Source organism: Pleurodeles waltl, chromosome 3_1 (assembly GCF_031143425.1).
Source record: "Pleurodeles waltl isolate 20211129_DDA chromosome 3_1, aPleWal1.hap1.20221129, whole genome shotgun sequence".
Taxonomy (NCBI): domain Eukaryota; kingdom Metazoa; phylum Chordata; class Amphibia; order Caudata; family Salamandridae; genus Pleurodeles; species Pleurodeles waltl.
Window position 1 is genome coordinate 412,379,715 of NC_090440.1, and position 22,982 is coordinate 412,402,696.

Here is a 22,982-nt window from a genome sequence, read left to right on the forward strand (position 1 = left end):
AAAATTTAAATTGAGGTTCAGACATCAGGGGTATCCACTGCCTGTAATACAAGCATTTGAACAGAGTTGCACCGTTAAACAGGAACGACTTGTTGACCAAAAAGGTAAGCCAGGAGGCAAAGGCCATGGTATGTGTGTTAAAATTTTCTACGAAGGCTTAGGAAATTAAATCTATCATCAATAAAAGGTAGCAAATTATGTAAAATTAACCAGATTTTTAAGGCTTATTTTCTATAATACCGATGTATGCATATAGCAGATCCAGGAACATCAAATAAATGTTATCAGCCAATAAAGTACTCCAACAGGAACACTGCGAGGGAACCCAACGGTGTCTAAACTGCACCCATTGCAACAACGTGATTGTAGGAAATATTATGGTACATCCAACTAAAAGTAATATCAATGCATTGAAACATTCAGCGAATTGTGACACTAAGCATGTAATATTTCCCATGGGGACATTTTAACACATATAATATGTTGGAAAAAGAAAAAGAAAAATTAAAAAGAGTAGCAGTCGGCATAAAGTCAAGACTTCAAGTGTGGCAATGCATTGGATGGAAGCGAGCCACAACGTGGCTGAGTTAAGTTTTCAAGTTATAACACCTAGGCCAGACATGGACAACCAGAGGAGATTATCTCAAAGAGATTTCTTTTGGACTAGGATATTGGAAACCTTGTATCCATCTGGGATGAATGATAAACTAGAATATGCATGATTTTCATAATTGTTTATGATTTTATCTGGCATTTTGGATGCATATTGTTATGTCACAAGTGATATAGGGGTATATTATGTATTGGAGTAGTTAAAAATGCTCTGTTGCATTAATATTATTTTTCATTATCTATTTCTTTAAATTGCTAGGGCATAGATAGGTTCTGTTATTGAGAGGAAATAGCTTCATACTGATTGTGAACGTCACAGGGGATCACCGGGTGCTTATGTCGGGACATAGTGAATATTGGTTTGTGCACCTTTAAAAGTTATTTGGTTCGTGGCATTTGGATGGAGACATTGAGTATATGTATGTAATGAGTAACGTTGAACATAGCGTGTCGGGCACAGCTGTAATGGCGGGCATGGTCAGAGTTCTTGGATTTAAGTACAAGTGACTTCGCTGTATCGGTAAAAGGGACACTTCCCTTTTGTAATGAATTTGAGTGATTCAGTTTATTCCATCTACAGGGAGCACGTCAGTCTTTTGTTGATCTCCGCAAAGCATGTACTGTATAATTGACAATCACATTGGGCACATGGTTACACAAAGTGCAGGAGACGGTAATGCAACTTTTACTCATTTTTTTTACAATTCTTTTTTCACAATTCTTTTTTTATAATTTTTTTTACAACTATATCGGCACAGCAGCATTTCTCTGATATGTTTGGTGAACAAGCCATTTAGGGTTACACACTCGGGTGGTTTCTGTGACGCCGCGCTTTACTGCGGCGTACCTTTTTCGGTTTTCGGGCTGTGGTCGAGCCGCCGCTCTCAGTATCGGAGCACCGGCATCACCGCGGCCCAGAAAGCACATTTTGTGCTCTAGGTTGCGCCGCTGCCCCAGCCTGCCTCCCCGATATTTACCCTTAGTTACCTCTGGGGAATATCCTCTTCTTTCTTCCTTTTTTCTTCTTCTTTTCTTCCATCTTAGTTTCTTTCCTTGCTATGGTGTCCATGTTGTCCTTCTTCTTGGTGTTCTTTTTCCCAGCATGCCTTTTTCTTTTTCCTTTTCTACTGGTACTTTTTTGCTATTCTTTTCTATTCTGCCTTTCCCAATCCAAGATGGTGTCGCCCTTTCTTCCTGTTTGTCACTTCCTGTTTCTTGGTATATAAGCCCTTCGGTTCTTGTCTTCCTTGCTTTGCAAACACTTCCGCTTGGTGGTGATCCTCGCTCCTGTTTCTCCGTGTTTTCTCCAGTTCCTGTTGCTCTTTGCAAGAGATTATTAAATTTATTCCTTTTTTAAATTATTTCTTTTTTCTCTTTTTCAGGAGTTCCTGTGTAGAGGTTTTTTTCCCACATTTTTGGGTTTTTCCTCTGGGACTCCTTCTGGAGGGTACGGTCTGCTTTGGCGTTCCCAGTCAAGCAGCATCGTGGCTACTAGAAATGGTCGCTGCTATCTTGGTCAGTCCAGAACCAGTAGACGACCGGGTGCTCCTTCAAGTTCTTCAGCCAACGGTGGTAAGCGACGTGCAGACCGTGAGTTTCACAGCAGAACGGGGTGCACTAAGCTACTCTAGATCCGGTGGACCCCTCATCATTTTACTGGCAAGAGATATCATTTTTGGTGCTCATAGTATTGTTTTCATTGTTTATATTGTGGACCCCTGAAGAAGGGTCATTTGACCCAAAATGCACTGGGCAATTGATGCAGAATTAAGTGGACAGTTGAAGTCATCAGCAAATGTTGGAGTTGCATGTATGATTCCGTTGTTAAGCTATCAAACAGTAAAAAGATAAATGCATAAATCATTAATAGAGAAAAGTTAATTGAAAAGATGGAATGGTTGCAACAATGGTTTTATTTTTTGAAGTAGAGCCAGTTGGTTCAAATGCAAAGTGCAATCAGAGGAGGACAATGGGGATCTACAAGGGTCACACAGACATAGTATATTTCTTGTGCTCTTTGGAGACATAGGACATTCCTGATCAGTACAGGGATAAGCAAGCTACGAAACACGTACAGTTCAGTTTAAACTACGGAGTGCGTTTGGAATACTGGAGCAGTGTTGTCCATTTACCACAAGTTGGTGGTTGTGCTGATGAGCAGGGTGGGTGGGTATGTGGAAGTAGGCGTCCTAGTGGTCTAGCGCTGTAATGAATCCAGCTTGTTGGGCAGAGAGATAACATCCGCAGAGTCATCAGGAGAAAATGTTCTGACAGGATGTATCTGTTGAGGGGGCCTGAAGTTTACAATTGGCCTAAGGAAGCTGTCCTTTTTGGGCATGAGGAAGCACAGGGAGTAAACTCCCTTGGACCAATGCTGAGGGGGCAATCTCTATTGCTCCTTTGAGGAGGAGCATCTGAACCTCCTACTCCAGAAGGTGAAGATGTTCGGAGTTTAGGGTGTGTGCATGGGGCAGAATGCTGGGAAGGGTTGAAAGAAGTCCCAGACAATAAATGTAACAGACAATTGCTTCCCACTGGCGGTGCTAAGATTGCTGCTGCCTTTGACTTGACTGACTGCTTAGGGTAAGTGGTTTTGGTTCCTCCTCTATATTGATGTTTCAGAAAGGAACAAATAGCAGCTGTGGTTAACAAGGCACCCACTGACTTTGCTATTTTGGTATCCTCTTTATATTTTTAGCATCTCATTAATCTGTGGCCCAAACAGGTGCTACCCATCATATTGGAGGTTGACACAATGCAGCTGGGCCTCTGACTTGACCTATATCCTACCCCCCTTTCCTAAACTCCTCACAAAGACGTTGTGTAAGCTTGTGCATCTTTTCCCAAAGAGCTCTAACATTTTGTGAGAGAAGGCCCACTGAATTTACAATGTGCCATTGGTTGGCTGCCCCCTACTGTCACCTTTTTCCTTGCTGCATCAATTCACTTACTCTCCTTATCAGGTTGTGGGGTGTCACCTGAGCCCTGAGTGGAGGCCTGCTTACGGGCAAGCAGGTACCACCAATAAGTCCAGGGGTATATGACCGTTGATGTCAGTCAGGTCAGACAGACAGGATTTAAATTTCTTCTGCATCGTAGGAGTGACCTTCCTAGCTTTGAGGTCTCCTTGCAGGATTTCAGGGGCGTATTTTAGCATGCCCTTAAACACAGGTAAGAACTGCACAGACCACTCTGATCTGGAGAGTTTCTCGGTGAGGAAGTCCTCCTCCAAGATCAAATGCCTATCCACCCTAGGGAAGGCAGACACCTGCTGCATAACCCAGTGTCATCTGTGGTAGAGGCCCTGACTGGATAGTGGTCAAGCTCTGGATCTCCTGGTGGATCAATGTTATGGTTCTCCTAGGGGTCCCCTGTAGGTTGGGGATAAAAGGGGCTTTGATACTAATCGGCAGGGCAGTAAGGGCTCCCTCTATCAGAGTAGGACTGTGGTGGCGCCTGAGATGAGTGTGGTGGAAGCAGTGGGAGTGGTGTGGGGTGATCATGGTAGAAGCCATGGAGGTAGAAGAGAAGAAAGAAGAGGTAGAATAGAAGGAGGAGGGGTGGTAGCCATGTCTTTGAGTCTGTTTTGGTAAGGCTTTGGATCTAAAGTGATGTCTGGTTGCTCTTTAAATGCAAGCCTTTTTTTTCTTGCCAAAGGATCTGCAGTTTTGGACGAAATTCACCTTGAAAGAAATACCTCGTACAAGGAAGAATAAAAATCAGCTTTGGTCTCTCATCTAGCTCTTCCCAGAGCTTTACGAGGATTTCCTTTTTAGGGTCACCAGACTTGGTAAACGAAGAAGCTCTCAAGTTTAACACCAGCATCACCACAGATGGTGGTCTGGCTTCCAATGGTACCTTTGAATTGGAAGAGGGTCAAAGTTTTTTGAAGGTGAAGGTTATTTTCTGACTCAAAAGCCAGTGAGGGTCGAGGTCCTTTGGCGGGTACAGTTTCGGCTCCAAAGCATTTCCGCAATGCTAACCAGAGCCTGAATGCAGAATATGTCTTGGAGGTGGCTAGTCTTGTATGCAGGTGGATGGACACCCAACTCTGTTAAGAATGGTGCGTTGTTTCAGTGTGCGGCCTATTATGAGGTGAATTATGAGTTTTGAGTTCAACTTACTCACGGCCCTGGGCTTAGTCTTTGTGCGAGGGCTGCTGCTGGCTGAAGTGTATTCCTCCTCCTGTTCTTGGGCTTCAGAGATTCTGGAATCGATGACCTCTTGGCTGCCTGGTAAAGTCAGACACCAAAAGATTAGCATCCTCTTCCTCCTCTGTGAAGAGTGGATCTGCTTCCCTAAAGATGTCTGGGTTTCTTCCGTCGACTGTTGGTGCATGTTGATGTGAGCCCACTGCCTGTCTCTTTGCTAGCGAAGAAAAGAACATGGAACAGGTCGCGTTCCGGAGCTCCAATAGTACATGTCCAAACCTGTAGGCAGAGAAAAACAATCCAACAGTAGAGTGGGTACCCATGCATATTCCCAACTAAGGGAGGAGCCACAGTAAATCTAGGAATGTTCTCTTAGTGTTGGCAAATGTTTCCATGAGGAATTCACCTTCTTCTGATTCTGCAGCACACTGACTCCATCCTGACAAGTACAACCTTTGAATTACAGATGTGTAGGCTGAAGTTTCATCTGAAGGTAATGGGATACTGCTCTAAAGGTTTCTCATTATATGATTCTATTAGAGTATGTGTTCCATGCATCTTCAGAAAGCTGAACAAGGTTTTCACAATTGCTTCTTCAATTGTGTCTGCATAAAATGGCACAGATTGCCATGTTTGCAATGTTAGGGTCTGTCTGTCATGGCAAGAAGTAATTACACGTTTTAGAATGAAATAATGGCGTAACTTGGGTGAAATAATTCCTGTCGGCCAGCAGTGATGTCAATGTTTGACCCTCACGATCCGCAGTCAATCTGCAGATTCATCACATGTTTGACTTTTCACACCGCAAGCGTAAACTTACTATTAAGGACACATCTTAGCTGACAGTTGGCTCACCTTTAAGTGTTCATTTATTTTATTAGTCGCGTATTAAAGTTTTGACAATGTTATAGCACATGGAAGGACACATTTTAAGATGACTCAGTTAAAAAAGTAAAATAGAAGCCCGTAGGCGCAACAGCAGGTTCCTAGGCTGTACACATTGAGTTAGCATGTAACATCAACCGCACCACGGGCATCAAGTGTCTGCAAAGTTAGTTTAATGGTCACTCCGCCCCTCGACTGCTTTAGAATTGTAAGCTATCAAAAAAACAAAAACAAAAAATCTTGGCACGTCGCACTTTAGTTGTGTATTTATTCCAAAGATTTTATAGAATTTTCTCCTTTTATTTGTCCTTTTTTTATAGAATTTTATATATTGTATACAATGCATTGATTGTTATGGTTTTCATTAGCTAAACAATAAAGATTACTACTACTACTAGTCTCCTTAAATGTGATTTTCTGCCTGCCACCAGTCTTGCTAGAAGGTGGACTATATATATTGGGGACTGGTTGATTTAACTATGTCTTTGGGCCTAAAAAATCCATTCCAGGGTCTTGCTGCAACATGGTTTGTCGTGTCGATATAAATGAGTTTTTACTCGCGTTCCAACAAGTAACTGTGTTGTCGAAACTTGAATCTTGTCCACAGATGTTTTAGAAGTCATCTGGATAGATAATTGTGAAAGAAAAAACATAGATGGACGTGACTCGTGTTGAAAACCAAAACTCTAATTGTAAAACTAGAAGCCGACCAAATGCATGCATCCATTAGTTTGGACTAATTTTGTCAGTAAAAGATTCATGCCCTGAAATGACTATCTTATGGACAGATGCTGAGTTGAACTTGTGAAGACAATTTTTACATCAGGTTCGAAAAGAAGAGCTTGGCACAGAAACCAGACTCCTAGGAAAGCTGTGATACAGCAAAAGGCCCTCTTTCAACCAAAATAAACTCTGGAAGAGAGAAAAAAGTAAACATTACTACTTGCTGATATGAAGTCAACAGCATACAATATTATTTCTCTCCGCAATAACTATACCCAACAATACATGCTCCTAAAAACTTAAACGAAGAGAGAAGATTGTTAATGACTATGAGGAATACCAAAGTTCTTCTAAGGGATAACCAAAGAAGGGGTGAGTGTTCAAACAGACTCCTTCTTTCTTTGTTAAATGGATGATGAACGGACACAGCCTCTTGGTGTAAAAAAGATTCCGTCATACTTCATATTAGAATGGGAAAACTATATTAAAATAAGAAAGGGGGCAGATCCAGTAACTTATGAGATTGTAGGGAAACTGGAGAAGTAATGAAATAGTTTTACTGTTGGCGATCAGGGTGTTGAAACAACTTCCACAGTCCCAGTTTTCCTCAGTACATAATGGCAACTGAGGACAACACGTTAGGAAAGGAGAACAACGTGCCAATAAACATGATGGACTAGGGGGCAAGTGCAAAGAGCATATACACACTTCACTGCACAGGGTTTTGTTGGACCTAATAAATGTAACCCACAAACCTGTACATAGGTATTGCACTTTATCATTGAAGGACTATTACAATTTGCAGTTTGGAAAGTCAAGTCACAGCATGTCATTGTTCTATGCATTTGCAAGAGGCCATGGTATGCTGTAAAGATCAAGAGAATGTCAGAAAGTGAACACTCAGACATTCCACCCTCTATAATCTAGATAAAATGGCGTTGTAAGCTAAAAAGAGATATGCAGGAGGAAGAACTGGCAGCTTGTGCCAACTCGGCAGAATGGGCCAATGGCCACAAGAGTTCTGGCATGAGACGTAAGGTGTGCTAAGAAGTATATCACAGGTGAGATGAAATAATTTTACTGCGTGTTCTAGGCCCCAAATCATTGAGTGCATTTGGAAATACAATCACGCTCAGAACCTTTAAGGTTAAGGAAACACATTAAAGATGGTAGCCATTTTCCTTAACGCTATGCTAAAACAGCTGCCATTGTTAGACATGGCAGGGTCGAGGTGCTGGAAGTTCACCATTGAGATGATAGGGTAAGAGGTATGCGGTCGGGCCAATGTCAGGAAAGAAGGGGCTAGTGAAAAAGGGCAGGCAAAGAAGCTGCAGCGGATTTAGCACTCACGGACCTCCTCTAAAATTCTCCCAGGTTTTGCCATATTTTTAGCAACAGTGTTCAAGAGGCACTATATAGCCAAGAATGGATAAGTTTGTCACTTGCTTAGCCCCAGAGTGGGAATCAGGAGCAATGAATATGATGGCCTGAAGCAATAGGCTTTGACACATCAGAATTTAATTAGGCCTTCAAAAGTCTGAAGGAGGGAATGCATCGCAGTCTTGAACCCAGGGGAAAGAGTCCCCTTTGATGGTCTTCATCTACATCTTGTTCACCAATGTTGCAATCAACAGCATGCACAGCCTCAGCTAACATCCCTTGTACAGGTGCAAAGTAACAAGGGGACAAATGTAGGAAAGTACCATCTTTCTTGGCATGTTACCCCCAATTTCTGCCCGTTTGTCAGTATGTGTTGCCTGTCTCACTGGGATCCTGCTAGCCAGGACCCCAGTGCTCATAGTTTGTGGCCTATGTGTGTGTTGTCAGTATGCTTAACTGTCACTGAAGTTCTGCTAACCAGAACTCCAGTGCTTATGCGCTCTCTACTTGCACACACTATTTCACAGACATTTTCACTGCACTTAAGTAACGTATAAGTCACCTATATGTCTAACCTTCATTTACTGAAAGCTAGGTGCAAAGTTACTGTGTGTGAGGGCACCCTTGCACTAGCAAATATGTCCCCACATTGTCCAGGGCCAATTCCCCGGACTTCGAGAGTGCGGGGATACCATTACATGCGTGCACTATATATATGTCAATACATATATGTAGCTTCACAATGGTAACTCCGAATATGGCCATGTAAGGTGTCTAAGATCATGGAATTGCCCCCCCCATTCCAAATCTGGTATTGGGGGGCAATCCCATGAACCCTGGGGGCTCCACCAAGGACCCCTAGTACTGCCAAACCAGCTCTCTGAGGTTTCCACTGCAGCCCCAGCTGCTGCCGCCTCACAGATAGGTTTCTGCCCTCCTGGGGACTGATCAGCTCAATCCCAGGAAGGCAGAACAATGCATTTCCTTTGGGAGGAGGATGTTACACCATCTCCCTTTGGAAATAGGTGCTACAGGCTTTGGAGGGATAACCTCCCAGATCCTCTGGAAATGCTTTGAAGGGCACAAATGGTGCTCTCCTTGCATAAGGCAGTCTACACCAGTTCAGGGCCACTCAGTCCCTGCTCTGGCACGAAACTGGACAGAGGAAAGGGGAATGACCACTCCAATGTTCAATCACCACCCCAGCGGTGGTGCCCAGAGCTCCTCCAGAGTGTCCCTGGCAATAGCCATCTTGGATTCCAAGGTGTGAGAACCCTCTGGAGACCTCTGAGTGCCAGCGCAAGCAGGTGACGTCAAAGACCCCTCCTGATAGGTGCATACCTGGGTAGGTAGTCAACCTCCCTCTCAGGGCTATTTAGGTTCTCTCCTCTGGGTTTCACCTCAGATTCAGCTTTCAAGACTCTCCCAGGAATCCTCTGCATCCTCTGCTTCAGCTTCTGATGGTCGGATCAACCGCAGACAGCTCCAGGAACCGCTATAACTGCAACAAAGTTCCAGGACGACTCCTGTGACCTGCAAGTTCAGCTCCAGCCGGCATTTGCAACAATTTCCAAGTTGTCCACGCTCTGAGGACTGCCTGTCTTCACCCTGCACCAGAAGAACCGAAGGAATCTGCCGTGGAGTGACAGAGTCATGCAGGCACCCTTCTGTAACCTGGGACTCCTCTCCCGATGACAAACGTGCTCCCTGGAACACAGGTGATGGACCAAAGTGACCCAGACTGTCCAAAGGTCCAGCTATCCAAATTTGGTGGAGGTAAGAGCTTGCCTCCCCGTGCTGCGACAGTACCCCGAGCACCACGTCTTCTCCAGCTCCTTGGGCTTCTGTGCACCTCTTCCAAGACTCCTTTGAGCACAGTGTAGCCCAGTTCCCCAGCACTCCATCCTGCACCGCACAGCTCCCTGAGTTGTTCTCCGGGTGCGTGGGGCCTTCCTGTGTAGTGCTGCGACGACCGCACTTTGCATCTGCTTTGTCCCCGTGTTCTGGGACTTCCTGTGGGTGCTACCTGGTCTTCTGAGGGCATTCTGAAGGGCTGAGAGCCCCCTCTGTCTCCTAAACCCCATACTTGCTTGAACCAAGGCTTGATGGCAAAGTCCAGCGACGCAAACAGCCTGCATCCAACAACTCGACGTGGGTCATCACCTGCACCAAGCAGGAACCCGCAGCCATCTAGTTTGATGGTCTTCTGTACTTTTCTTCTTACTGGAGAATCCACTTTTGCACCATCTTCTAGGTTGGGAGGGGCTCCTGTCCTTCCTGGACTCTTCTTCGACTTCTGGACTTGGTCTCCTCTCTCCACAGTCTTCAGGTCCAGGAATCCATTGTTTGTTGCTTGCAGTCTTGCTTGGTTCTTGCAAAATCTCTGATCACAACTTATAGTGTGTCCTAAGGAAACTTGCTGTACTTTAATCCTGCTTTCCTGGGCTCTGGGGTGGAGAACTTTACTCACCTTTGGTGTTTTCCTACACTCCCAGTGCCCCTCTACACACTAAACTTGCCTAGGGGGAAATTTGTGATTCGCATTCCACTATTTTACTATATGGTTTGTGTTGCCCCTACGCCAATTGCAATCTATTGTATTTTCTACTGTTTGCACTATTCTATGACTGTTTACTTGCCTGATTTTAGTTACTAGTGTATATATTGTTATTAGAAACATTCCTCCCTGTGCTGCACTATTGAGCATTTTGGAGGATCAGGGGAGGGTGGTTAAATCATGCTTTCATGGTGATTAAAACATGCCCTGTAAAAGAGACATTGCTAGACACTCGAACTCAGTAACCCCCCCCGCAACCCCCTGTAAAACCCTCACCTCCAAGTCCCCCCCCCGCCCCCTCCCCCGGTCTACGGTAACATGGCCAGCGGCAATTGACTGGTGCATCAAACACGAGAAGTCAATATATGCAGCCCTGAAAAAAATAAGAAAGTTTGAGGAAAGGAGTGGGCATATTATGGTTTGCCGTAATGCCTGCTAGGTCCCTTTTAAAGGATGTTAACAATAAAATGTTGGTTATAACAAAAATGGAAATGATGCCGTAAATAAAAGTAGGAAGTTATTAAGCTGTAACCTCAGCTTTCCATCATGGATATTATCATTAAAATTGAACAGAAGTGTGGGATCCCAGAACAATTTATAGAGGCAAAGAAAATTTCTAGATTACACTAACAATGTCAATGTAAGATTTACTTTTCATTTTTTAATCTTCAATAAAACAAATAGGTGTACATCAGACTACAACTGAAAAATAAGAATGGTATTCAAAATGTATATGTGGCTGCATTGCTACCCAAATGTGTGGCATTTCCCATCTTTTCAAAGATTAAAAAAATAGGTATTTATGTCAGGTGGTTTTAGCTATTGGCTTTATGTTAATTGATAAAGCTATACTATGCACAATGAAAAGCAAGACTTCCCATCGGATGTTTCTCACCAATAGGCAGATAAGGAATATCTAGAAGCCAGAGAAATCTGCATTCCTTATGCTGATGGCTATTTGAGTTTAGACACATAGGCGGTCATTGTGACCCTGGCGGTCAAAGACCGCCAGGGCGGAGGACCGCGGGAGCACCGCCGACAGGCCGGCGGTGCTCCAATGGGGATTCCGACCGCGGCGGTAAAGCCGCGGTCGGACCGGCATCACTGGCGGGCTCCCGCCAGTGTACCGCCGCCCCATTGAATCCTCCAAGGCGGCGCAGCTTGCTGCGCCGCCGAGGGGATTCCGACCCCCCCTACCGCCATCCAGATCCCGGCGGTCCGACCGCCGGGATCCGGATGGCGGTAGGGGGGGGTCGCGGGCCCCTGGGGGCCCCTGCAGTGCCCATGCCACTGGCATGGGCATTGCAGGGGCCCCCGTAAGAGGGCCCCTAAATGTATTTCACTGTCTGCTGCGCAGACAGTGAAATACGCGACGGGTGCAACTGCACCCGTCGCACAGCTTCCACTCCGCCGGCTCGATTCCGAGCCGGCTTCATCGTGGAAGCCTCTTTCCCGCTGGGCTGGCGGGCGGCCTGAAGGCGACCTCCCGCCAGCCCAGCGGGAAAGTCAGAATTACCGCCGCGGTCTTTCGACCGCGGAACGGTAACCTGACGGCGGGACTTTGGCGGGCGGCCTCCGCCGCCCGCCAAGGTCAGAATGAGGGCCAATGTCTCAATGAAGTTCAACAACTTAATTACAAAAATGAAAATTATGCATTCCTAAACTTGGCACATGGAAATTAATCAAAGTAATGAACGCCTGGACCAAAGAAAGACCAAATGCCGAAGAAAGAAGAAAGCAAGTGTCATGTTAAGGAAATGTTTATCATATAAATAACATTAGAAAAATACACTAATAATAACATTTTCTAACAGAGAATGAACCTCAACAATTGAAAACTACTACATTCAGCATGTCTAATTTTAATCCACACACTGGAGTGGCTTGTGTTCCCATTTTTACTCACCACTCCAGTCATGTTCAAAGGCACGTCTACTGTCACTGACAAATATGAATACGAATTTGGACTTTTCTAAGAAATCTATCTCTATTTACATCTTTCAAAATGCAGTTTCCCCGAAACAACTAAGTTTTACCATAAACCAGCATAAGGAAATAATGTCATCTCCGTATCACTGCATGTTTTATGGAAGGTATTGCAGGTAGGCACCTAAACCAAACATGTCAATGTTGAAAACCTACTGAAACTAGTTAAATATTCTGTTTTTTTGGGTTAATATGCCTTGCAGAAAAGTTAAAGTTGGGCATATTATTATTAATAGGCTTTGGAGAACAGTTATCTCACAGTTAAGTCACAAAGAAGGAATAGGGACAAGAATTAGAGATATATCAGTACGGAGCACACATCTCCATTCACACAATGGCTTATAAAATAACTTGGAGCTAAGAAAATTACAGCGTTTTTGCTTCTCTAGCTCACCTTAGAGCATCTTCCAATTCCATACGTCTTAGAGAATGGCCCAAAAAGAGAGTTCAATAAATTCAAAGCTTTGGCCACTGTTGTGATCCAACGCTGGTCCCCCTCCTGAAACGGCAACAGAAAGAGAAAAAAGGCAAAGTGTAAACCCAAATCCAGTTCCTCCAAAACAAATTATTCAACACCAAAAGTAGAATAGGGGTAATTATTTGCAATAAATGAAATGCAGTTTTAATTAAAAAACAATCATAGAATCAAATAACTCAAACGGCAATTTATAAGCCAATCTCACTCCAAAATGCTACTTCCCTTCTCCGCACCCTCTATGTTAACCTTCACGATATATGTGTTGCTCCAAACACAAACTCTCCAAGTTCTGGGGTTCTATTGACCAAATTATATCAAACTAACAGTAGGTAGTGACATTATAGCCTCTATGAACTAAATCATGAAATGACAGTCATCATTGCCAAATAAACTCAGGTATTCCTTTTATGGCCTTGCATGGCCAAAATGTACTAATAGACTAGCTTAGAAGGACCATACAGTATTTTCCTCATTGTGCTAGACACACACAAAAACATTTTTTTTCAATGGCGGCTACAACTTTCATACGCTCATTAATGCGTTAGTACCCAATTCTGATGTCTGCTACATTCAGCTAGATGTTGAGGGAAACAGACTAGTAAAAATATATCAGACTGAAGTCGGATCTCAGCCACCTCACTTTTTGGGATTTAAGGTAGGCAAATTCTGCATTCTTGTTCCACTATGTAATAGCGTTAACCAAACAGGTGGTCTCTATTTTACAATTGGTATTTGAGGGGCATCCATTCACAATTTGCATAATAAACACATAAGGGGAATACTTCTTGAGAAAAAAAACAACAGACGGGCTGTCTAACAAGAACGTTTTTTTCCAGTGGTCTCCAAACACAAATGTAAATATATTTCAGAGGCAGGCAAAGAAAGGTCTTCTCCTTTAATTTGAATGCCAAGTTCTTACCATGGGTATAATAAAATTAGGCCACTATTGGCCCATTCTCAAAACATGAGCAATATAATAACCAACAAACAAAAGGTTTTGATTCTTTAATGACCTCGGTCATTACTGTTTCCATATAATCCTTAATACTTAGCTGAAGGTACAGAAAAAAGTTGCCATTATTAAGAATGCAGGTTCAAGGTACCATATGTAAGACTCCTTAAAAAATAGGAAACATACAGAAAATACTCTACATAGTTTGATTTGTAAGTATGTATTCAAAGTGTTACTAAATTTTCCGAAATTAAAAAAGCTCATTTAATTTGGGCAGCAGTAAAGAAAAACTTGAGTGATTGGTACTGTATTGAGGATCCTCCATCAATTTAATGGAAAAGAACAGGAAGAAGAACAGGAAGAAAAGCTTGTATATACTTAACCAAAAAGCTGAAGGCTTTTATCATACCGACAGTTGTTATGCTCATAAAGCACACATGCCATTATTTCAACTGGAGCCGAGTCACTTGGCACACAAAAGAATATGTTATTTACCTTCAGTAATGTTCTTTTTGACGTCTACATAATCTTCCCACAGGGTCAAAGGTGCCTATTCACAAAAGTACATTTACTTAGGTCTGGTTACCAACATGTACATATACTCTTGCACTTAGTTGTAAACCTACACTTTTTTGCTATTCATCCTTTCCAAATGTAGAATTATATGTCTTTACTTTGTGAGACCAGGGATTGAGGACATCTAAGGCTGAATTTACTTGTAGGTGAAGATCACCAGGAAAGGCAGAGTCCTTCTACAGTAAAGTATAGGCAAAAATAATAAACTTATTAATTCTTAAAAGAACAATTAAAATATGTTTATGTAAAATAAAACATTAAATTAAAATAAGTATTAGTAACCTACAACTAATATAATAAAATGTTACAGGATATTAACCCATCAACTAAAAAGGTGAATTTAATATTTTAATAATTAAATATTTAAACACAAGTGTAAAGAATCCAAACACTACCAATTCAATACTCCATTACTATATAGCACATTTAAGCTGAAGTTATATCTTGATTAACTTAAAATAATTACATTTTTGATTAAAAGTTTACTTTATTAAAAAAAAAAAAAAATGTTTTAAATGCTAAAATATTTCATTTGAAATGTAAACACACACGCACATGTTATATATATATATATATATATATATATAGATATTGATAGATATAGATATATAGCTATAGATACATACACATACAGATACATACACATACAGGGACCTATCAAACAAAAAGATGTTATTGGAGAGACAGTATCTGATCATGTCTAAGATCATATCAGTGTCTGCAAGATACTTCAAAGGTCTGACTGGTAAAAAATGTTTGCAGGCCTGAATACCTATTTCATGGTCAACTGTCCTGCTGCCCCTGTTTTGTGCTTTTCTTTTCTTCTCTCTTTTTCCTTTTCTTTTTGTTAATCTGGCTGTATGGCTGTAAGATATTTAGTATAGAGTATATATCTTCAACCTTGTTTGTCTTGTCTGTTATTGGACTGTTTTAAGTATACAACTGTAGCAAACATTTTGTGTTTTAGGACTAAAAGAGGTGGTCCTGGATGTGATCAGTGATACCGGAACTGGTTCCCCTACCCTTTTCTTCATCTGCAAGGGCTGGGTGATGCACCTGCACAGATAAGAATTTGAGCAAATATTTACATTTGTGGACATTGATTGCAAACGTTTGCTTTATATAAATGGGGGTTTTGGAGATTATTCTGTATTACTGCCCACTTGGGCAAGATTGTTTGTAATGCTTCATTTTTGAGGGGCATGTTAACGAGAACACTCTTCCTGCCCCTGCCTTCTGTGACACTTATTTTGGTGTCCCTTTAGACAGCCCACTGGGGCGTGACTGAGTGTGGGATTGTGATATATGAAGAAGGGCGAGGGACAGGATATGGCGGGCATTTGCTGAGTTATTCTCACTTGATATAGTATTTCTCCCCAATCCCACTGGATCAAGCTTTATGTATAAGCAGATATAGCCCCTCATATTGACCCTGGCGGTCACCACACCGACCGCGACATTACGACCATGGAAGAGCCCCCATGGTCACACCTCCGACACCGCCGGGTGGCTGCAAGCAGACAGCCTGGCGATCTCAGTGGTTTTAATCCTCCAGGGCACTGCCCTGAGGATTACGAATCCCCTTTCTGTTAGCCTTTGCATGGCGGTAGCCCCGCCATGCAAAGGCTGTGGAAAGGGGGTGCCAGGGGCCCCTGCACTTGGCAGGGGTCCCCACTTACAGCCCCGTTGCACTTTCCACTGCCTGAATTATAGGCAGTGGAAACCTGCTGCACTGCCACATTGGCGGGCTCCATTAGGCGTTGGCGTCAATGTTAAGGCCCGGCTGGCCAAAACGCTGTTTCCGCCCACTGGCCCTGCCGTGAACTCTTTAAAGAGCAGGCGGTGTTCAGGCTGCATGGTGGTATGAGTTGAGCTGGCGGCCTCTGCCGCCCGCCAAACTCATAGTGGGGCATAATGTTTCCAACACTCAATTTACCCCATGTCTATTCTTCCCTATGCGACAAGTAGTTTGTTCTTTGTTGCTGCATTACTCCTGAACTAATTATAGGAATTTACAAGATTGTGACTAAATGTGACAGAGGGCACTTACATTTATTTACATTTACTATTCTCAAACGGATGACATGCTAAGTTTAAGTTGTTTTGTACGGTGAATATGGATAATTTAATCAATTTACTTTTTAACTTTGATTAGGTGACATTGTATTATATTCCGCTTTTAATATTGGACATGTGTATGGCCAGGAGATATTTGATATTACAATATGGCCACTGCGCGCGATGCAATCAGAGGAAGGCAGTAATGCTTTGTCTTACTATGCAGTCCTTGACACTTGTGGTATTAACTTTCACGGGATTTGTTTGGTTTCGCACATGATCAAGACTGCTCATCAGTTGAAACGCATTGTGAGATTTAGCAATAAACTACACTTTTGCATTGAAGACTGTGCCCTGAGTGTGCATTTACTTTGGTGATATTTTGACCGCCTTGCTCTGCCGGCTGATGTACCACCCCTCTCGTGTCATTGGTCCTGGAAGGAGTAACCTTCTGTGTGTATTTATGTGTGTGTGTGTATGTATATATATATATATATATATATATATATATATATATATATATATATATATATATATATGCACCAACGTGAGTTGTGCGCACCTCTTTGGACCTGTTGGAGTTAATATATATATATATATATATATATATATATATATATATATATATATATATATATATATATATATATATGGAAAATGTCACTTACCCAGTGTACATCTGTTCGTGGCATGTTCCGCTGCAGATTCCCATGCTGTGCACTGTTCCTGCCATCTAGTGTTGGGCTCGGAGTGTTACAAGTTGTTTTTCTTTGAAGAAGTCTTTTCGAGTCACGGGACCCAGTGACTCCTCCCTTTCGGCTCCATTGCGCATGGGCATCAACTCCATCTTAGATTGTTTTCCCGCATAGGGTGAGGTAGGAGTGGTAGAATCCTAAAGATGTCCATGCAATAGAATAGATATGTATGTACATAGTTTGTGCTAAAAGAATGTTTATTTACATATATACAATTTTAATTGCAACTTCAACGGCTACAGGCTCCCGGGGAGGTGGAAGGGCGCATGTGAATCTGCAGTGGAACATGCCACGAACAGATGTACACTGGGTAAGTGACATTTTCCGTTCGATGGCATGTGTAGCTGCAGATACACATGCTGTGCATAGACTACAAAGCAGTTATCCTCCCCAAAGCGGAAGTCAGCCTGCAGGAGTTGAAGTCGTTTGAAATAATTTTCTTAGTACAGCCTGTCCTACTGTGGCTTGATGTGTTGCTAACACATCTACACAGTAGTGTTTGGTAAATGTATGAGGTGTAGACCAAGTGGCTGCCTTACAAATCTCTGTCATTGGTATGTTACCTAGAAAGGCCATTGTTGCTCCTTTCTTTCTAGTGGAGTGTGCCTTTGGCTTAAGGGGTAACTCTCTTTTAGCTTTGATGTAACAGGTTTGTATGCATTTGACTATCTGTTAAAAATGGGGTCTTTGATTGACAGCCAGGTTACCCCCTGTTCAAGCAAGGACCCTCACTCTAGTCAGGGTAAAAGAGAATCACCCTCAGCTAACCCCTGCTTACCCCCTTGGTAACTTGGCAGAACAGTAGGCTTAACTTCAGAGTGCTAGGTGTAAAGTATTTGTACCAACACTCACAGTAACTTAATGAAAACACTACAAAATGACACAATACCAGTTTAGAAAAATAGGAAATATTTATCTTAACAAAACAAGACCAAAACAACAAAAATCCACAATACACAAGTCAAGTTATCAATAAAAATGCAAAAAGAGTCTTTAAGTAGCTGCTACCATGAAAATGTACCTGGTGCGCGTCAAAAATAACCCCACACGGGCGGGTGTGCGTCAAAAATAACTCCGCACGGCGGTACGGGAGTCAGAAATCCAGCTGCACAATGATCCAAAAACCCCGCAGCGCAGGTTGTGATCTCCCAGCATCCGTCAGCGATGCTGCGCATCGTTTCTCCTGCTCTGTGCGTCGATTCTTCGGTCGCGTTTCCTGCAAGCGTAGTTTCTCAGCTGCAGAGCCGACGGCGCATCGTTTTTTTCAGCCGCAGATCGGATTTGCATCAATCTTTTCCCCGCACGGCGCTCTGTGCGTGGATTTCCTTGTCTTTAGGCTGCCAGCTTCTCCTTTCAGGGTCCCAGGAACTGGATGGGCACCACAGGGCAGAGTAGGAGTCTCTCCAGAGACTCCAGGTGCTGGCAGAGAGAAGTCTTTGCTGTCCCTGAGACTTCAAACAACAGGAGGCAAGCTCTAGATCAAGCCCTTGGAGATTTCTTCTCAAGATGGAAGGCACACAAAGTCCAGTCTTTGCCCTCTTACTCTGGCAGAAGCAGCACCTGCAGGATAGCTCCACAGGGCACAGTCACAGGCAGGGCAGCTCTTCTTCCTCAGCTATTCAGCTCTTCTCCAGGCAGAGGTTCCTCTTGGTTCCAGAAGTGTTTCTAAAGTCAGTGGGTTTGGGTGCCCTTTTTATACCCAATTTCTCCTTTGAAGTAGGCCTACTTCAAAGTAAAGTCTCTTTGGAATGTGAAATACTGCCTTGCCCAGGCCAGGTCCCAGACACTCACCAGGGGGTTGGAGACTGCATTGTGTGATGGCAGGCACAGCCCTTTCAGGTGTGAGTGGCCACTCCTCCCCTCCCTCCTAGCACAGATGGCTCATCAGGATATGCAGGCTACACCACAGCTCCCTTTGTGTCACTATCTAGTGTGAGGTGCAATCAGCCCAACTGTCAAACTGACCCAGACAGGGAATCCACAAACAGGCAGAGAAATGGTATAAGCAAGAAAATGCTCACTTTCTAAAAGGGACATTTTCAAACACACAATCTTAAAATCAACTTTACTAAAAGATGTGTTTTTAAATTGTGAGCTCAGAGACCCCAAACTTCACATGTCTATCCGCTCCCAAAGGGAATCTACACTTTAATCAGATTTAAAGGTGGCCCCCAGGTTAACCTATGAGAGGGACAGGCCTTGCAACAGTGAAAAACAAATTTAGCAATATTTCACTGTCAGGAGATATAAAACACATTACTATATGTCCTACCTTAACCATACACTGCACCCTGCCCTTGGGGCTACCTAGGGCCTACCTTAGGGGTGTCTGACATGTAAGAAAAGGGAAGGTTTAGGCCTGGCAAGTGGGTATACTTGCCAAGTCGAATTTACAGTTAAAACTGCACCCACAGACACTGCAGTGGCAGGTCTGAGACATGATTACAGAGCTACCTATGTGGGTGGCACAACCAGTGCTGCAGGCCCACTAGTAGCATTTGATTTACAGACCCTGGGCACGTCTAGTGCACTGTACTAGGGACTTACTAATAAATCAAATATGCCAATCATGGATAAGCCAATTACATACACATTTTGTAAAGGAACACTTACACTTTAGCACTGGTTAGCAGTGGTAAAGTGCCCAGAGTAACAAAAACAGTAAAATCAGAGTCCAGCACACATCAACAACCTGGGGAACAGAGGCAAAATGTTAAGGGAGACCACACCAAGGATGAAAAGTCTAACACTATCCATCTGGCTATGCCCTGTTTGGGTATAGGGTTACCAGCATGGGGTTTTTGGAAAGCAACGAACAATTGCTTAGTTTTACAAAATGGTTTTGTTCTGTCTATGTAATACATTAGCGCTCTCTTTATGTCTAATGTATGCAGTGCTCTTTCTGCTACTGAGTCTGGCTGTGGGAAGAAGACTAGGAGCTCTACAGTTTGGTTTAGATGAAACAGTGAAATGACTTTTGGCAGAAATTTGGGTTTGTGCGGAGAACCACTTTATGTTTGTGTACTTGTATAAATGTTTCTTCGATAGTGAATTCCTGTATTTCGCTAACTCTTGGTAGTGAAGTGATGGCTATTAGAAATGCTACGTTCCAAGTTAAGAATTGGATTTGGCAAGAATGCATGGGTTCAAAAGGTGGGCCCATGAGTCGTGTAAGTACAATATTAAGATTCCACGAGGGTACTGGTGGGGTTCTTGGACGTATGATCCTTTTTAGTCCTTCCATAAAGGCTTTAATAACTGGGATTCTAAAAAGTGACTTTGTATGTTTAATCTGCAGGTAAGCAGAGATTGCAGTGAGATTAATTTTGATGGATGAAAAAGTCAGATTTGCTTTTTGTAGGTGTAGTAAATAACTCACAATGTTTTGTATGGAGGCATCTAATGGTGTGATTTGGTTTGCTTGGCAGTAGAAAACAAACCTTTTCCATTGATTAGCATAACAATGCCTTGTTGTCGGTTTTCTTGCCTGTTTAATGACTTCAATACACTCATTTGAAAGGTTTAGATAACCAAATTCTAAGACTTCAGGAGCCAGATTGCTAGGTTGAGCGACGCTAGATTGGGGTGTCTGATCTGTTGTTTGTGTTGTGTTAACAGATCTGGTCTGTTTGGGAGTTTGATGTGAGGTACTACTGAGAAGTCCAACAGTGTGGTGTACCACAGTTGGCGAGCCCACGTTGGTGCTGTGAGTATTAGTTTGAGTTTGTTTTGACTCAGTTTGTTGACTAGGAAAGGAATGAGTGGGAGAGGGGAAAAAGCGTAAGCAAATATCCCTGACCAATTGATCCATAGAGCATTGCCCTTGGACTGAGGGTGTGGGTACCTGGATGCGAAGTTTTGGCATTTTGAGTTCTGTTTTGTTGCGAACAGATCTATGTCTGGTGTTCCCCAGCGGTAAAAGTATTCTTGTCGAATCTGGGGATGTATTTCCCACTCCTGAGTTTGCTGGTGATCTCGACTGAGATTGTCGGCTAACTGATTGTGAATGCCTGGTATATATTGCGCTATCAGGCGAATGTTGTTGTGAATTGCCCAATGCCAATTTTTTGTGCTAGGAGGCATAGTTGTGATGAGTGTGTCCCCCCTGTTTGTTTAGATAGTACATTGTTGTCATATTGTCTGTCTTGACAAGAATGTGTTTGTGGACTAGAAGGGGTTGAAAGGCTCTTAGTGCTAGGGAGACCGCTAGCAGTTCTAAGTGATTTATGTGTAGTTGTTTTTGTTGATTGTCCCAATGTCCTTGTATATTGTGATTGTTGAGGTGTGCTCCCCACCCAATCATTGAAGCATCTGTAGTGAGAATGGCGTGAGGCACTGGGTCTTGAAATGGCCGCCCTTTGTTTAAATTTACAGGGTTCCACCATTGAAGGGAAAAGTGTGTCTGGCAGTCTATCAACACTAGATCCTGAAGTTGACCCTGTGCCTGCGTCCATTGTTTTGCTAGACACTGCTGTAAAGGCTGCATGTGTAGCCATGCATTTGGGACAATAGCGATGCATGATGCCATCATGCCTAGGAGCTTCATGACAAGTCCGACTCTGTACTGGTGATTTGGTTGTATGTTTGACACCATAGTTTGAAATGATTGGACTCTCTGTGGGCTTGGAGTGGCAATTGCTTTCTGTGTGTTGAGTGTTACTCCCAAGTATTGTTGTAGTTGGGATGGTTACAAATTAGATTTTTGGTAATTTATAGAGAAGCCTAGTTTGTGTAGGGTATCTATTACATACTGTGTGTGATTTTGACACAGGTGTCGAGTGTTGGCTTTAATTTGCCAATCATCGAGATATGGGAATACGTGCATGTGATGTCTCCTTATATGAGCTGCTACTACAGCGAGGCATTTTGTAAATACTCTGGGTGCTGTTGTTATCCCGAAGGGCAGTACCTTGAATTGATAGTGTTTGCCCTGTATGACGAAGCTAAGGTATTTTCTTTGAGATGGATGGATGGGTATATGGAAATACGCATCTTTTAGATCCAATGGAAATACGCATCTTTTAGATCCAATGTTGCCATGTATTCTCCATGTTTCAGTAAAGGAACTACATCTTGTAGTATGACCATGTGGAAATGTTCTGATTTGATGAAGAGGTTTAATGTCCTGAGATCTAGAATTGGTCTTAGTGTTTTGTCTTTTTTGGGAATAAGGAAATATAGAGAATAAACCCCTGTTCCTTTTTGGTGGTGAGGTACTAGTTCTATGGCTTGTTTTATTAATAGTGATTGTACCTCTATTTGTAATAGTTCTAGATGTTGTGCCGACAGTGTGTGCGCTTTTGGGGGAACTTCTGGAGGGAAATGTATGAACTCTATGCAGTAACCATGTTGGATAATTGATAGAGCCCATGTGTCCGTGGTTATGTCTGACCAGTGTTTGTGGTAAAGTGTTAATCTTCCCCCTACTGGTGATGTGTGTTGGGAAAATGTGTGACATTTGAGTCACTGTTTGTTGCTGGGGGCCTGCTTGGTAGGCTGAAACTTTCCCCTTGATCTTGGGAATTGTCCCCTGAATGATCCGCGAATCCCCACTCTCTGGTATTGGGACTGGTAGGTGGGTTTTGCTTGAGAGGTGGATGCCTCTGAAGCTTGCTGTCTAAAACCTCCCCTAAATGGTGGTTTTCTAAATGTCCCCCTATACTGGGAAGAGTAGTGTGCGCCCATGGCTTTGGCCGTGTCAGTGTTTTTCTTCATCTTTTCGATGGCTGTGTCCACTTCCGGCCCAAACAGTTGCTGCTGGTTAAATGCCATGTTTAATACTGCCTGCTGTATTTCAGGTTTGAATCCTGAGCTTCGTAACCAAGCATGTCTCCTGATTGTGACTGCTGTGTTTACAGTTCTTGCGGAA

General features: G+C 43.0%; 1 protein-coding gene across 2 annotated transcripts in view; it reads right to left on the reverse strand.

Moving 5' to 3' along the window:
- Positions 1 to 22,982, reverse strand: part of VPS33B (VPS33B late endosome and lysosome associated) — a 691,895-nt gene that overhangs the window by 462,823 nt on the left and 206,090 nt on the right. For both annotated transcript variants that reach the window (XM_069222652.1, XM_069222653.1), the window contains one exon: positions 12,689 to 12,793. In XM_069222652.1, the coding sequence (XP_069078753.1) occupies positions 12,689 to 12,793 (105 nt within the window). The remainder of the gene's footprint in view (positions 1 to 12,688; positions 12,794 to 22,982) is intronic.